The 14,208-nt window shown below is 55.4% G+C and overlaps 1 protein-coding gene across 1 annotated transcript; it reads right to left on the bottom strand.

Moving 5' to 3' along the window:
- Window positions 1–1,012: 1,012 nt before the first annotated feature.
- Window positions 1,013–9,619, bottom strand: LOC124506416 (pepsin A). The gene is made up of 9 exons (XM_047072484.1): window positions 9,564–9,619; window positions 8,970–9,129; window positions 6,865–6,982; window positions 6,206–6,324; window positions 5,221–5,420; window positions 3,651–3,767; window positions 2,451–2,595; window positions 2,254–2,352; window positions 1,013–1,162 (listed from the first exon to the last, which is right to left on the bottom strand). Exons 1-9 carry the CDS (start codon window positions 9,617–9,619, stop codon window positions 1,013–1,015), a joined length of 1,164 nt encoding a protein of 387 aa, XP_046928440.1.
- Between the last annotated feature and the right edge of the window lie 4,589 nt (window positions 9,620–14,208).

The raw sequence follows: 14,208 nt of genomic DNA, 5'->3' as shown, positions 1-14,208 counted from the left end.
TGTTTTCATGGCTAGGGTGATATCTGCTAATGAGCCTGCTCACTTCCTTCTCACACCCTCTGCTCAGGGGCCTGGAACACCGTCCTCTTTAAATGACTGACAGGGCGGGGCACCTGGGTGACTCAGTCGGTTAAGCGTCCGGCTTCGGTTCAGGTCATGATCCCAGGGTCCATGAGTTTGAGCCCCGCGTTGGGCTCTGTGCTGACAGCTCGGAGCCTGGAGTCTCCTTCGGATTCTGCGTCTCCCTCTCTCTGTCACTCTGCCCCTCCCCTACTCACGCTCTGCCTCTCCGTCTTTCAAAAATAAATAAGCATTAAAAAAATAAATAAAAAATAAATTTAACTCATTGATGGGAAAATGGACCCGTTCAGTGATCTGTACCCAGAGTGAGAGGCTCGAGGGGTTTTCAGGCGTTGGTCTGTGTCAAGCAGCTGACCAACAGAGAGCAGCCCAGTAGATTTGGGGGTGTCAGCTTTGGTCACCCCTCCAACCCTTGCCTGGCCTGGCCTGCTTAGGAATGTCAGTGGAAAGCTACCTGCCCTCGATCAATTTCTTTTTCTCACTATCTCTTACTGCCTTTGGGAGAAAGAAGTTGACTCCCTCACCAAGAACCTTGGTGCCCTGTTCCACGAGGAGGCAACAGGCCTGGCATTTCTGGTGCCTGTCTTTACACGACGCTCCCAGCCAAACCCGCGGAGGGCTGTTCATCTTCCTGACTCGATTATGGGGTGTGAACCACTGTCACTGCTTGGTGCGGTCCAAGCGGATGTGGTCATCTTGTCCCCCTGGCCTGGCGTTCTAACCCCCATGGTGCGGCGAGAAATACGAAGAGACTGCACAGAGTGTGTTTCAGGAGGTTGGGTTTTTATTCTACGTTATTGGTATGATAGGGAACAGGGCCAAGATTCCGCCTCCACGATCCCATAGGAAGAACAATCAGGAGAATTATATACATCTAGAGTGGACAACTAAGTCGGGATCTTCCTGGGGACGTGGCGGGAAAGACGCAGGCTTAGGCCACGGGGGCCAGGCCGACCTGGTTGTTTGCCCTGTCGAAGACGGCAAAGTACTGGCGGATGAAGACGTCACCCAGGATCCAGAGCTCTCCGGAGGCGGTGGGGAGGTTCATGCCCTGGAGGCCGCTGATACAGCCCTGCTGGCTCTGGAGAAGAGGAGAAGGAAGCTGGAGATGGGACACAGGCTCGGCAGTGACAAGGCACTGGGGACTAAGCCGCAGGCAGCGCGGGCCGCCGCAAGGCACGCGCAAGGAGCGGCGTCCTGGCTGGCGTCCGGGGATGTGGCTCTTCTCGGCCGGGGGTCGGCCTGTATAAACTGCTCATTCTACTATTGGTTTCCAGGGATTACTAGACATTATCCAGTGTTTCTGGCAGCTGTACAGACCCTGACATCAGCATCGGGGCTGAGGGGTTTAGGGAAAACTCAGCCGCCGTGAAGGATTTTGGAAGCTGGGGTGACACACAGCCTTTTCTCATTATTCTGACCCCCTCCAGTGGCATAGGGGATCGGCTGTTAGTCCTTTTCATTTACTGGGGCACCGGGCCACAACCTTGGCTGCGCGCTAGAATCACCTGGGGGGCTTAGGCAAACCCCACCTTTTAGGCCCCGCCCCCTACTAATGAATCAGCATGCCTGGGGGACCGCCCCCCGGACCCCAGCACTTCTTGCTGAATAGCCTCGAGTCACTGGGCAAAACTACTCCCCCCCCCCCCACCGTGGCTCGTAATCTACCAAGTAAAGATTTGTTACTTCACAAGCCCCCGCCCTGCGGAAGGTGCGATTTCCATTTGCTCAACCCTTTTCGCGCCTTTGATGTGGTCGCTCTGACCTGATCACCCTCACCACCCTCGGAGGATGGGGGAAGCTGGCGTGTCTAGTTTTTAGACCAGGAAACTGAGGCCGGGAGCGGCTGCCGCTTGCTCAGACTCCGCGAGCCAGTAATTGGCACCCAGCTTGGACTCAGGCGTGCGGCTGGAAACCCTCTCTTCCTGCCACTGGCCTTTGCCTCACTTTTGCCCTGTTGGGGGAGGGGCGCTGCACCCACAGTTTCATGCATGCAGCTGTTTACAATGTATCCTATTTTCTCTGGAGGCTGTCCAGAGCAGCCTTCAGCTTCCTCTTGTGGAAGCGCCCTTTCCCTTGTGCAAAAGCCGGGGGCGGGGTGTGGGGCGCGGTGTGGTACGTGGCCGCGTTCCCTGCAGGCACACCTAGGCGGCTGGCCCAGAGCCCCCTTACCTGCAGGATGTAGGCACTGGGAGGCAGTGGGTACTCATTGCCGTTGATGGTGAAGACGATGTCGGGCAGGTTGCTGATGGCTGAGCAGCTGATCCCCATCTGGAAAGAGTTGAGGGTTAGGAGGACTTGGGTTTCTTCTGCGTGGCGGACAGACCTGCCACTTGGGTCCAGAACAGGGCAGTCAGGGCCGGACTCACCTGGCCGTATGAGTTCTGGCTGGCTCCAATGTCGCTCTGGATGTTGGCAATGGCGTTGCTTGGGCCGGTCAGCAGAGAGGTGCCCGTGTCCACGATGGCCTGGCAGCCCCCGTTACAAGCGATGGACTGTCCGTTCATGGTGATGCTACACATGGATGAGATACAAGGAAGGGTCCCCTGAGTCCCCAGGGGGTAGATCTCCCCAAGGAGGAGCCAGGTGGCCCCAGAGGGTCCCCTCCTTCCCTCCACAGGCCAACACATAAAATTCCAGCTTCTCCATCGTGCATTCAGTTACTCAACAAATATTGACCGAGTGCCTGCTCTGTGCTAGGCGTGGGGGATGCAAAACCAGACAGCCACACGGTTCCAGGCTGCGGGGAGCTCACGGTGGAGGAGGAGCAGGACACGTGGCAGGGGAACAGAAGCATGTTCCAGCGGGCAAAGGGGGTGGTGCTGAGCAATCAGGGAGGGCTTCTCAGGGAAGCGGACACCCAGCGGTTGCTAGGGAGGTACAGAGCGGGAGGAGGACATCACAGGCAGGGAGTGACAGAGATACGGAGCAGGGGCAGGAGGTAGAGGAAGTGAGGGACTTTTAGCCATGGCTGCAGCAGGTGCAGGGTAACCCTACGTGCCCGTTTGCCCAGGACAGTCCCGGTTTTAGTACTGCAAGTCTGGCGTCCCAGGGAACTGCTCATTCTTGGGCAAACCTGTGTCGGTGGTCACCCTAAGAGGCCAGCGGGGTGACAAACAGCTGGGGAATGAGGCTGCTTGGGGGAGGGGCAGGCTCCAAAGGGGGCAGTGGGGGGGGGGAATGAATGCCCTGGAATGAGCCCCCTCGCCCTAGGGTGGGAGGAGTGAGTGTCAGTTCAGGGTCTCCTCAGTGCTGGGGTGTGTGGACAAGGATGCCGATAGATTGTCCTGTCTGTTCGACAGGAAGGAACGTGGCTGTGTCATCCTTGCAGAACATCTTGAGGCGGGTGGGGAGGGTCCCCAGTAGCTCGCCTCCTCCAGTGAGGTGTCTTTCGTGGGATCTCTCTGGCTTGGCCAGCTTCTGCTTTCTCCCGCTGGGGTACATCTCCCTGGGCTGGCCGTTTGGCTGTTCCAGGGGGATTCTAGAAAGCTCCGTTAACTAGGAATCTGTATGCAATGGAGATCCAGGGCCCCTGCCAGGATGTTGCCCCATCCAGTGTTCTCTCTCACCTGTCCACGGAGATCTGCCAATAACCCTCGACAGAAACAGGGATCCAGTTCAGATTTCCAGTGTAGTAAGAAGAATCAATGCCACCGAACATCACCACGCTGCCACTCTGGTCATTGCTGTGGTGGGGGCGGGGGGGGGGGGGAGATAGGGATTCATCCATTCATTCATTGACCTGAACATCTGCTGTGTGTGTCCTAAGAGCCACCCCCGCGATTGAGCTCTTGCCAGTCCCAGGAGCTGGGATCCTTACACCAAGGCCCCTGAGTGGTCGCTACTGTTATTTCCGCTTCACAGCGAGGAAACCGAGGCTCAAAGAAGTGAGGCAACTTGCCCGAGGCCACACAGCCAGCGAGTGCCCGAACCGAGACCAAGACCGGAGCCCAGGTCTTTCTGGTTCCAACGCGTGTGGTTTCTGCCGCATATTCGCCCTCACTGCCGTGAACGCAGGGGTGCCTGGGCGGCTCAGTCGGTTAAGCGTCCAGACTCTCGGTTTTTCGGCTCAGGTCATGACCTCACGGTCTGTGAGATCGAGCCCCGCATTGGGCTCTGTGCCGGCAGTGCGGGGCCTGCTTGGGGGTCTGTCTCTCCCTCTCTCTCTCTGCCACTCGCGCTGTCTTGCTCCCAAAATAAATAAATAAGCTTAAAAAATTAAAAAAAGAAAGAAAGAAAGAAGAGAAGCAGATGCGTGTCTGCTCGTAAGGATTTGACAGTGTAGTTCACAGGTTATCAGACAGGGGCGGTTTCTAATTTGCTCCTGTCTGGGATGCTTTGATTGTCATGATCCAGTGGCCGTAAGGGGGTGCCACTGAGAGCTAGGAGAGAGAGGCCAGGGAAGCCACTAAACATCTTATAATGCCCAGGAGAGCCCCAACAGAAGGAGTTATCGGGTCTAAAATGTCCATAGTGCTGTGATTGAGAAACCCTGACCTCTCTTATGGGTAGCACCCATAAAGGCAGGCTGTGTTTAAGAGCCGACTTGAATATTAAGGGTCCCGGAGGAAAAACAGATGAACGGTTCCTCCTGTTGTAAATTGCAGGGGTCCTTGTGACCGGGGCATTCTCTTTCTAAATCTCTGCAGTTTCGGGTTAGATAGGGAAGCGAAGGTGGGTGACTCCAAGAAATTAACCACGAAAGAACTGGCCCCAGATATAATGGTCCCCACTCACCTAACCCCACCCCAGCTCCCTGCAAACCTCTGACCGTGCAATGCAACGCAGGGAGGTTATAGGGGGACAGTTAACAGCTCAAGAAAAACATCGGCCATGACCAATCGCTTCGAAAGAGAAGGATGTGTCACAAGAAAGCCGAGTGTCTCAGGAAAATTGATGACACTCTCTGATATTCTTGCATAAACCTCTGCTCAATCGAACCAACCCTTGGCGTATTCTGTATTCATTCTTGGAATTAACTCATAGCCACAACCGGAACCTAGATTTGCTTAACTAACAGAGGAAACTTGCTTTCATCATTTAAAAGTTCCCTTGTTGAAGACACAAGCCCTATTTTCCAGCCTTGGACAGCCCCCTGTGGGGCCAGGTGGCTGTGACCCGCCCCCCCCCCCAACTTACCCGCTCAGGTAGACTGAGAAGAGATCCTGCGAAACCAGCCCCTCATTCCACATGTTGTCAAAGACGGGTGTGGCCCCGGAGGCGGAGATCTGGGGGTAGGCCAGGCCCAGGATGCCATCGAAGGGAGCGTAGTACAGGAAGGAGCCGGGCTCAGTCTCACTCAGGCCGAAGATCTGGTTGGTGTCTGAGACGCCTCCGACCTGGATCGGGGGAAACCACGATGTTTGCGGTCAGCACGGGTTGGCTGAGCACTGTGGGTACCGGCCCTGGGCCCAGAGGGTCCCTGGTTCATTTCCAGTAGGAATTGGCTTCCAGGGTGGCAGGCGGGAAGGAAGGGAGGAGGGCTGTCCCCGGGAAGGCTTGTTATTCCTGTGGAAGTAACCATTGCGACTGATCTCCAGATGGCCACAGTCTGTGGAGTGAGAATTTGCTGCAGAGCAGATGGCCACCGTGTGTGTGTGTGTGTGTGTGTGTGTGCATGTGTGCGCACGCGTGCGTGCACGCTCTAGCTTCTGATGATTGGACGCAAAGGAGACCCCAGACAAGTCACAGCCCCTGACCCCTGCTGCACCTGCAGGGGCTGGGGTGGGGTGGGGTGCTTGTGAAGCTCTCGTGACTCAGGGGGGCTGCAAGTGGGGGGTGAGGAGGGGAAGGAGGTGCTGAAGGAGAACTGAGTCTTTGTGCCTTCCGCTCTTGGCCCCTACCCGCCATTCAACTTGGGGGTGCTTGAGGTTGGCCTGTGGCTCTGGGAATCCACTCCCTTACCCGCTACTACCACCCCCCCCCAGAAATGTCTGTGACATCTCTGCCACTTCCCCCCCCCCCCGCATCCCATCTCAGGTTACTTTTGTGATCACCGAGCCCCCCCCCCCCGGTCGATTGAATAAGCTGGCTCTGGGGGAGGGGGTGCACCGTGGTCCCCAGGGTCCTCGGAAGATGGCTCCAGGGCTGGGCAGGGTGAGGCGGCCGGCTGGCAGGTGCTCACCTGGACGGTGTCGTATCCCAGGATGCCTGTCATGCTGCCGGTGCCATAGGCGATGGAGACTGGGTTGTTGGTGGCCTGGTAGGTGGAGGACGCTTGAGGGTTGAAGCGCTTGTGGTTGGCTGCCGGGGCAAGAAGTCACGATGTCAAGTTCGAAAAGCTGAGCGAGAGTCACGGGCTGAGAGCATGTTCCTTGGGGGCAGGGGGTGCCTTGGTTCTGGGTGGGGCTTTGCAGGAGAAATGTAACCCTCACCCCAGGTTTCGGAGCCTAAGCATACCCAGGTTCCACTTGTGTCTGGTTGGGCCAGTAGGGACCCTGTCACTGAGGGCAGGTCCCCAGCAGACCTCACGGTCCTCCCAAGGTCGCCCAGGCTAACACTGAACAGAGCAGGCTCATAGCTGTCCGTGGTGCCGAGCCCTTTCAAATCCTTTCTGCCGGTGGACCGGGCTCCGTGAGGGCACGGACCGCGTGTGATTCACGCCGTTCTCCCTGGGCCCCTGAGTCCAGGGCTTGGCGCCTAGTAGCTGCTCAGGAAATGCCTGCCGAGTGAATCCCTGAGTGACTCCCCCCAGGCTTCAACCCTAGTGGAAGCCCCTGGGTGTTCAGGGCTCCAGGTCGGTTGGTCCCCGAGAACCCGGGCAGGGCAGGGCCAGGCACTCACTGCAGGCAGGACTCTTGCAGTAGACAGAAGGCACCCACAGGTTGGAGGAGCCGGTGTCGAAGATGACGGTGAACTGCTGAGGGGGGGTGCCGATGCCGATGGTGCCGAAGTACTCCATCTGCCAGGGTGGGACAGCACAGCTCAGTGACCGCTCCCCAGCCTGGCCTCCCCGGGGACTATGTCGGGGTGGGCTCTTCAGCCCACCTCCCACCTTTCCCTTCACCGTTCTCCCGGCCTTTCTCTCCCTGTCCAATGCATCCATCCTTCAAGGCCCAGCCTGGTCTCCCCCTCCGCCTGGAAGTCTTCCCTGATTGCTTCTCTGTTACCCTCTGACTGTTCTCTTCTAAGCACCATGAACACCTGATGATCATCGGCTGTCCCCTCTTCATTCAGCTCTTGTCTGGTATATCTTAGTCTCGTAGTCCTAGAGAATGTTCGCACGTTCTTGGACAGGGGGTAGAAACTTACAGCACCCATCAGAGTCTGGGCTCAACTACTTTGTCATTAAACTGCCGACGGGGAGGTAAATAAATCCCCTCACGATGGGCGTCTGATTCCTAAATCTCGGTGTGTTCCTAAACCTCCTAAATCTCTAGCAGGTTCAAGAAAGCACAGAGTCGGGATTGTTATTCTCAATGGCAGCGCCTTCTCCCTTCCCAGCTCTGTTCCAGCCCCGTGAGGCTTGCCGTTCTTTGATGATGATGTCAAGCTCATTCCCCTCCCAGGGCCTTTGCACTTGCTATTTCTTATGCCGGGCAAATGTTTATTCTAGATCTTTCCTCGGCTGGCTCCCTCTCACCACTCATTCGGTGCTCCAGTCGACTGTCACCTCTGCCAGGAGGCCCTCCCTGACCGCTTTATCTAAATTTGCCCTTCCCTCATGGTTCTCCTTCCCCTTACTCTGATTAGTTCTTCTTTGCGACGCCAGTCATTACCTGAAATTATCTTAGATACTTGTCTCTTACTTGCCTTTCCCTCTAGAACCTACGCTCTTTGTTTATCCACCATTGTTTCCTTAGCTCCTTGCGCCGAGCCTCTGGCACATAGTAGGTGCTTCATACATATTTGTTACGTGAATAGGTGGGCTAATTTTACCAAGCTCTTGCCAAAGGCCAGGCCCTGTGCTAAGCACTCCAAAACCCCACGAGAAACAAAAAACAAAAACAAAAACAAACCCCCTTCCCCCCCCAAAGAACAGACAAAACCAAAGAACGTTATTGCATTAATTACTTACAGCAACCCCCCGATGGTAGATATTAATGGTTCTGTTTTACAGACAAGGACACTTGAGGCTCACTCAGAATTTAAATGACTCGCCCAAGCTCACACGGCCCCTCAGCCCTACGGCCTAACTTTCACCAGGTCTGGCAGATTTCACAGGCTATGCTCTTAACGACCGGCAAGCTTGCTTCATAGCCGTGGCCCAGTGCCATGTACACTGGGGACACGACATCCCCTAAGGGGCAGGGTGTTGCCATTGGGTCCCAGATGGAAGAGTCAGAGTGATCTTCCTGAAACTCCAGTCCGATCGTGTCGACCCTCCCGGTGAAGGCAACTGAGTGGCGGTTGAGGAGACAGACTCTGATTTGGCTACGCTCACCGACCCCTCAGTGCTCCATCGTGCCTCTCTCTCTAGCTCTCTGCTCTCCCTGAACACCGGCCTCCTTTCCTCGCGTGCGCTCTGTCCCCCGCTGTCCCGAGGTCTGGCACACGCCGTCAGCCCTCTGGGACGCTCTCCTGTCCCCTGGAAACCCCCCGTTGTTCCTTCCCTGCTTGCCCCGGCCACACCCTCACAGTGTGAGACCGTCACTGAGCCGGGGTTGTGAGGCTCACTGGGGACCGTCTGTGTGTCCCTCCTAAGACTGTGAGCTCCTTGAGTGCAGGGGCTGTGCCCCTGGGCCCAGCACGGTCCCCGACACGTAAAGAGGTGCTCCGTATGCATAAACACCGGAGGAAAGAGTGAATGAATGGCAACAGCTCTGACGGTGACTTCCTGCCCTCCCTGGGCCTCTGGGATCCCGGACGCAGACCCCGCGGTCACTGCCTGGGGGTCCGGAGCGCTGCCCCATCCTCCGAGCTGCCCGGTTGCCGGCCCGTGCACTCACATCCATGTAGTTTTCCAGGGGCTGGGCGGCTATCAAGGTGGCGGACTCATCGTGGAAGTACTTGTTGGCTGGGTTGAAGCTGTACTTCTTCAGGAAGTCATCCAGGAGGCCGTGCTCGATCAAGTTCTCCCTCAAGGTCTTCTTCTTGGTGAGGGGAACCCTGTGGCAGAGCAGTGGCAAAGGGGGGGGGAGTTGGCAGGAGGAAGAGGAATCGGGAGAGGAGTCGGCCCGTGCGGTGCCGCGGAAGCCTCAGAAGGCCAGCCCGGGAGAGGACGAAGAAGGGAGGCCGAGGCGGGGGGTGGGAGACACTTCTCTTTTTGGCACGCTAAGGCAAAGAGGTTAAGCGGTTGCCCCAAGTCGCCGGGCGCCCAGCCGTGGCCAGGCTGGAGCCCCACGTCGGCGGGGCTGCGTCCCCAAGAAGGCAGAGAGAGAGAGAGAGAGAGAGAGAGAGAGAGAGAGACAAGAAGGGAGACTGGAGCCAGTGGAACAGAGTGGAATCGGATGGGGGGAGAGGGGAGGAAGGAAATCGTGAGGCGGGGAGGAAGACAGCAGGAGGAGATGGCTGTTCCTCGGGCAGCGCGGCCCCGGACTCACTTGATGATGGTACACTCAGAGAGTGCCACCAAGCTGAGCAGCAGCAGCCACTTCATGGTTCGCGTCGGTCCCGATCTCCGGAGAAGGGCAGATGGGAGGAAAGTGTACCGCAGTCCACGGGAGCTGCTGCTTATATACAGCCCAGGTCCTTGGGGATCAGCCTTATCGGCCTCCCAATGTCACCCCTTATCGTAAGCCCAAACAGAAAAGTTCCCGATAAGACGGTCCCCGCCCCCGAGCTCTGTTCTGAGAAGTTTCCAATGAAGTAGATTTCCATTGTAACCAGAGCCCGCAGTTGGGATGGACCTGGGGGGTGGGGGGAGCGGCAAGCTATGGGGGGGTGGCCTATTTCTTACATGGAATCCATTAAAATGTGACAACTTGAATATTTTGACAGAATGGGTCTAAAGTGCACTTAACCTGGAACGGATGCGGAGGAAGCTCGTCGCCCCCTGCTTTGCCCCCGTGGCACAGGGGGCTGGGGTTCTCAGGGGACGGTTCCCCACCGGGCGATGGGCCACGTTCCTGTAGCTGCTAGCCCAAAACACATTCCTAGGTTGGTGGCTTGGGACTCAGGACACGTTTCTTTCTTTTTATTTTATTTTTTTAATGTTTATTTAGTTTTTGAGAGAGAGAGAGAGAGAGAGAGTGAGTGGGGAGGGGCAGAGAGAGAGAGGGAGACCCAGAATCCGAAGCAGGCTCCAGGCTCCGAGCTGTCAGCCCAGAGCCCGACGCGGGGCTCGAACCCACAAGCCGTGAGATCATGACCTGAGCGGAAGTCAGACGCTTAACTGACTGAGCCAGCCGGGCGCCCCTCAGGACACATTTCTGCCCAGAAATGTGTCTGCCCAGAAATGCAGCGGAGAGGAAGAGGAGGGAGTGGAGCACGTGGAAGAACAAGGCCTGTCTTTCCTGGAGGAAGCAAACTTGAAACAGGCTGGGTTCGTCACGGGAGTCTGTGCCCTTCGCTTTCCGCATTCCTTCTCTCCCTACTGCTCCTCTCTGACCCTCTCAGGTTGCTGGAAGCCTCCGCCTTGGAGGTCCCACCGGGGCCTGACGCTCCCAGGTGCTTCATGCGTAAAACGTGGCCAGATCAGCTACAGTAGAGCAAGGCTATCGGGGAAAATTCATACTAGCATGTGAATGGCTTCAAAGAGAATTCTCTTCTTAGAAGATGCCTACTGGGACGCCTGGGTGGCTCAGTTGGTTAAGCGACCGGCTCTTGATTTTGGCTCAGGTCATGATCCCAGGGTCGTGGGATCAAGCCTCACATTGGGCTCCGGGCTGAGTGTGTAGCCTGCTTAAGATTCTGTCTGTCCATCTGTCTCTTTCTCTCCCTCAGCCCCTCCCCACTCTCACTCCCTCTCTCTAAAGTAAAAAAAAAAAATTAAAAAAGAAAGAAAGAAAGAACAGGATTACCAGCCCACCAGATTCTCTACCTTGTAGGGGGTGTTCAGGGGACACAGTGGAGTGAAAACTTTGATTCAGAAATTGTCGGGGAGGGATATAAGTGAGAGAGAGGTTGCCAGCCCTATCTGTGGGTCTTGTTTTGAAATCAGATCCCCTGGGCCACCCTTGGTTTTTCCAGCATCAGGAGACACAGATTCTATGAAAGCTCCAAGGTCCCCCCCAGTGCCTCTGGGTGACTGTGGAGGGGTGGGCGGTGTGGATCAAGGTTGGGACCGGTGGTGGTTAAATACAAAGCACACTTGCGTTTCACACTTAACCCGTGAAGACCCGTGAAGACATCTTGGTGGCCCAAACGTGGATCGTTGCCCGGTATTTTCCACGGTCCCATCTTTTGGTACCTTCCTCTCCTCTCTCTTTAATTCCCCTCCAGCTTTTCTCACTTTCACCTTTGGGATGATCTCAGCACATCTACGGGGCAGCTGATGGTCCTCCGGATGGTTGTCTAAGTTCTGGGAGCACCAGAACCCCTGGCTCAAAGCTGCCATTGAGCAGGGGGGAGGGTGGGAGGGGGAGTGTGCAGGGGTGGGGGTGCTCATCATTATTCTTTCTACTTTATGTATATGTTATGTGTATCTGAAACCGTTCATAAATAATTTCTGAAAAAAGAAGGAAACAAGGGGCGCCTGGGTGGCTCGGTGGGTTGAACGTCCGACTTCGGCTCAGGTCACAGTCTCATGGCTTGTGAGTTCGAGCCCCGCGTCGGGCTCTGTGCTGATGGCTCAGAGCCTGGAGCCTGTTTCCGATTCTGTGTCTCCCTCTCTCTCTGCCCCTTCCCCGCTCATGCTCTGTCTCTCTCTCTCTCTCTCAAAAATAAATAAACATTCAAAAATTAAAAAGAAAGAAACAAGGACCGAGTCTTTTTTTTTTTTTTCTTTTTTTTAAAGAACCGAATCATTTGTGCCTACTTTTCAAGTTGGAAATGTGGGTGGGTGGGTCGTAGTGGGGAGAGTCAGGGAACCCTCGGGATTGAGATGTGGGGAGCGGACCATAAAGATCATGATGTGTGTTTTATTCATCTTTCACTTTTCTCAATGAATTATATGGTGCACAGAAGTGTTCAAGACGGTGTCCTGACTGACCCCAAGCAAGCTGGGCTTGGTTAAGAGCAGCTCGGGGATGCGGCTCAGAACAGGGGCACGATTCCATAATTAGCCGTTTTTGCCATTGCCTGCTCATTCTGGTGACTTGCCCGGAGTGGGATCATCCCAAGTGTTTCTCTCCCTTGGCCGTTAGAGGAGACAGGAGCTTAGGTCTATTGACCTCTTACCCTTAGCTCACTCTGTTAAGTAATATTATTACCCCCATTTTATGGATGAGGAAACTGAGGCTCAGAGGAGTTGTGCCGCTTGCCTGAGGGACACAGTGAGAGAGCAGGGGTTTGAACCCAGGCCTCTCTCTCTTGTCCCCTCTGCCTTCCGCCCCCATCGCCTGACTGGGGTTTACTGCAGGCCGTGGAGGAATCTTCTGAAGACTCCTGGGTCCAGTGTCCAGATTTGAATCCCAGCCCTGCCTCTGAACGTCTGTGAGACCCGGGGCCTAGTGATCGGGTCTCTCTGAGACTCAGTTTCCTCGTCTGTAAAATGGGGATAATGGTACTGCCACTTCCAGGGGACTGTAGTGACAACTGAATGCAGGGTGCTAACCAGCCACACCCTTCCAGGGGCTAAGGCGAAAGCCACGGTCAACCCCCAGTGCTTGGCCCCCCTTGCAGGTGGCTATGCAAAATGTGTGGCCCCTTTGGAAAATGGCTTAGCAGTTCTGTACAGAGTAAACACGCACTTACCATTTGACCCAGCAATCCCCCTCCTGGGTATTTACTGAAAAGAAATGAGAACCATGTGTCCTCACAAAGACCTGCACACAGATGTTTATAACAGCTTTTTTTCGTAACTGTCGAAAACTGGCAACGACCCAGAAGTCCCTCAGCTGGGCGCTGGATGCGCAAACGGTGGTGTAGCCACACGACGGGAGAGCGTTCAGCAAGAGAAACAAACGAGCTGCCGGACAAATCTTACAAGCATTAGGCCGAGTGAAGGAGGCCAGACTCAAAAGGCCACATCCGTACGAGTCTATGTATACGACGTTCTGGAAAAGGCAAAATAATGGGAATAGGAAACAGGGCAGAGGCCAGGGAAGAGGTTGACTTGGGGAAGATGGAAATACCCTCTCTCTAGATGGTACACTTGAAATGGTATGTTTCTCTCCACGGCCACAGACGTAATGCACCTGACCTTACAGCAGGTGGCGTGTGAAGCCAGTGACAGCCACACGAGGGAGGGGGGTGAAGGGAAATTGGGTGCCTAGGTTCTGCCCACGTGGGCCCTGGAAGGGGGGGCGACACATGGCATTCATTTCAAATAAGATGTTGTAAGGGGCGCCTGGGTGGCTCAGTCGGTGAAGCATCCAACTTTGGCTCCGGTCACGATCTCGCGGTTCCCGAGTTCAAGCCCTGCGTCGGGCTCTGCGCTGACAGCTCGGAGCCTGGAGCCTGCTTCGGATGCTGGGTCTCCCTCTCTCTCTCAAGAATAAATAAAGATTAGGGGCGCCTGGGTGGCGCAGTCGGTTAAGCGTCCGACTTCAGCCAGGTCACGATCTCGCGGTCCGTGAGTTCGAGCCCCGCGTCAGGCTCTGGGCTGATGGCTCAGAGCCTGGAGCCTGTTTCCGATTCTGTGTCTCCCTCTCTCTCTGCCCCTCCCCCGTTCATGCTCTGTCTCTCTCTGTCCCAAAAATAAATAAATAAACGTTGAAAAAAAATTTAAAAAAAAAATAAAAAAAAGAATAAAGATTAAACAAATTTAAAAACAAAATAGATTCTATTTTAAAAAAATAAGATATCGTAATACTATTAAAGGAAATGCAAAAGAGAAGAATGACCCCTTCCTCATCCCTAATTTCAGTTTGGTCCTTTGACACCATGAGTAAAATCTGTCACAATTTGCTTTTCTCCTCCACATCGAATGGTGGCAGTGACAAAGCTGGGCCGCTGTGGCAAAGCTTTGAGGAGCGCCGAGTGAGGACCCACCCACAAACATTCCTCAGAGCCCCTGGCTGGTAGGCTCTTTCACGCCATCCTGGGGGTGAGGGTGGGGTGGCCAGGGTCCATCTAGGAGGGGTAGACAGTGTTCAGGCTCTCCCCCCGTGGGCATATGAGAGGGTTGTAGGGTTAAGAGTCTGA

This window comes from Lynx rufus, unplaced genomic scaffold (genome assembly GCF_022079265.1).
Source record: "Lynx rufus isolate CCGP_SWC_20201006 ecotype Redwood Valley unplaced genomic scaffold, mLynRuf1.p SCAF_9, whole genome shotgun sequence".
Classification (NCBI taxonomy): Eukaryota; Metazoa; Chordata; class Mammalia; order Carnivora; family Felidae; genus Lynx; species Lynx rufus.
This window is presented reverse-complemented; position numbering and strand designations above follow the sequence as displayed.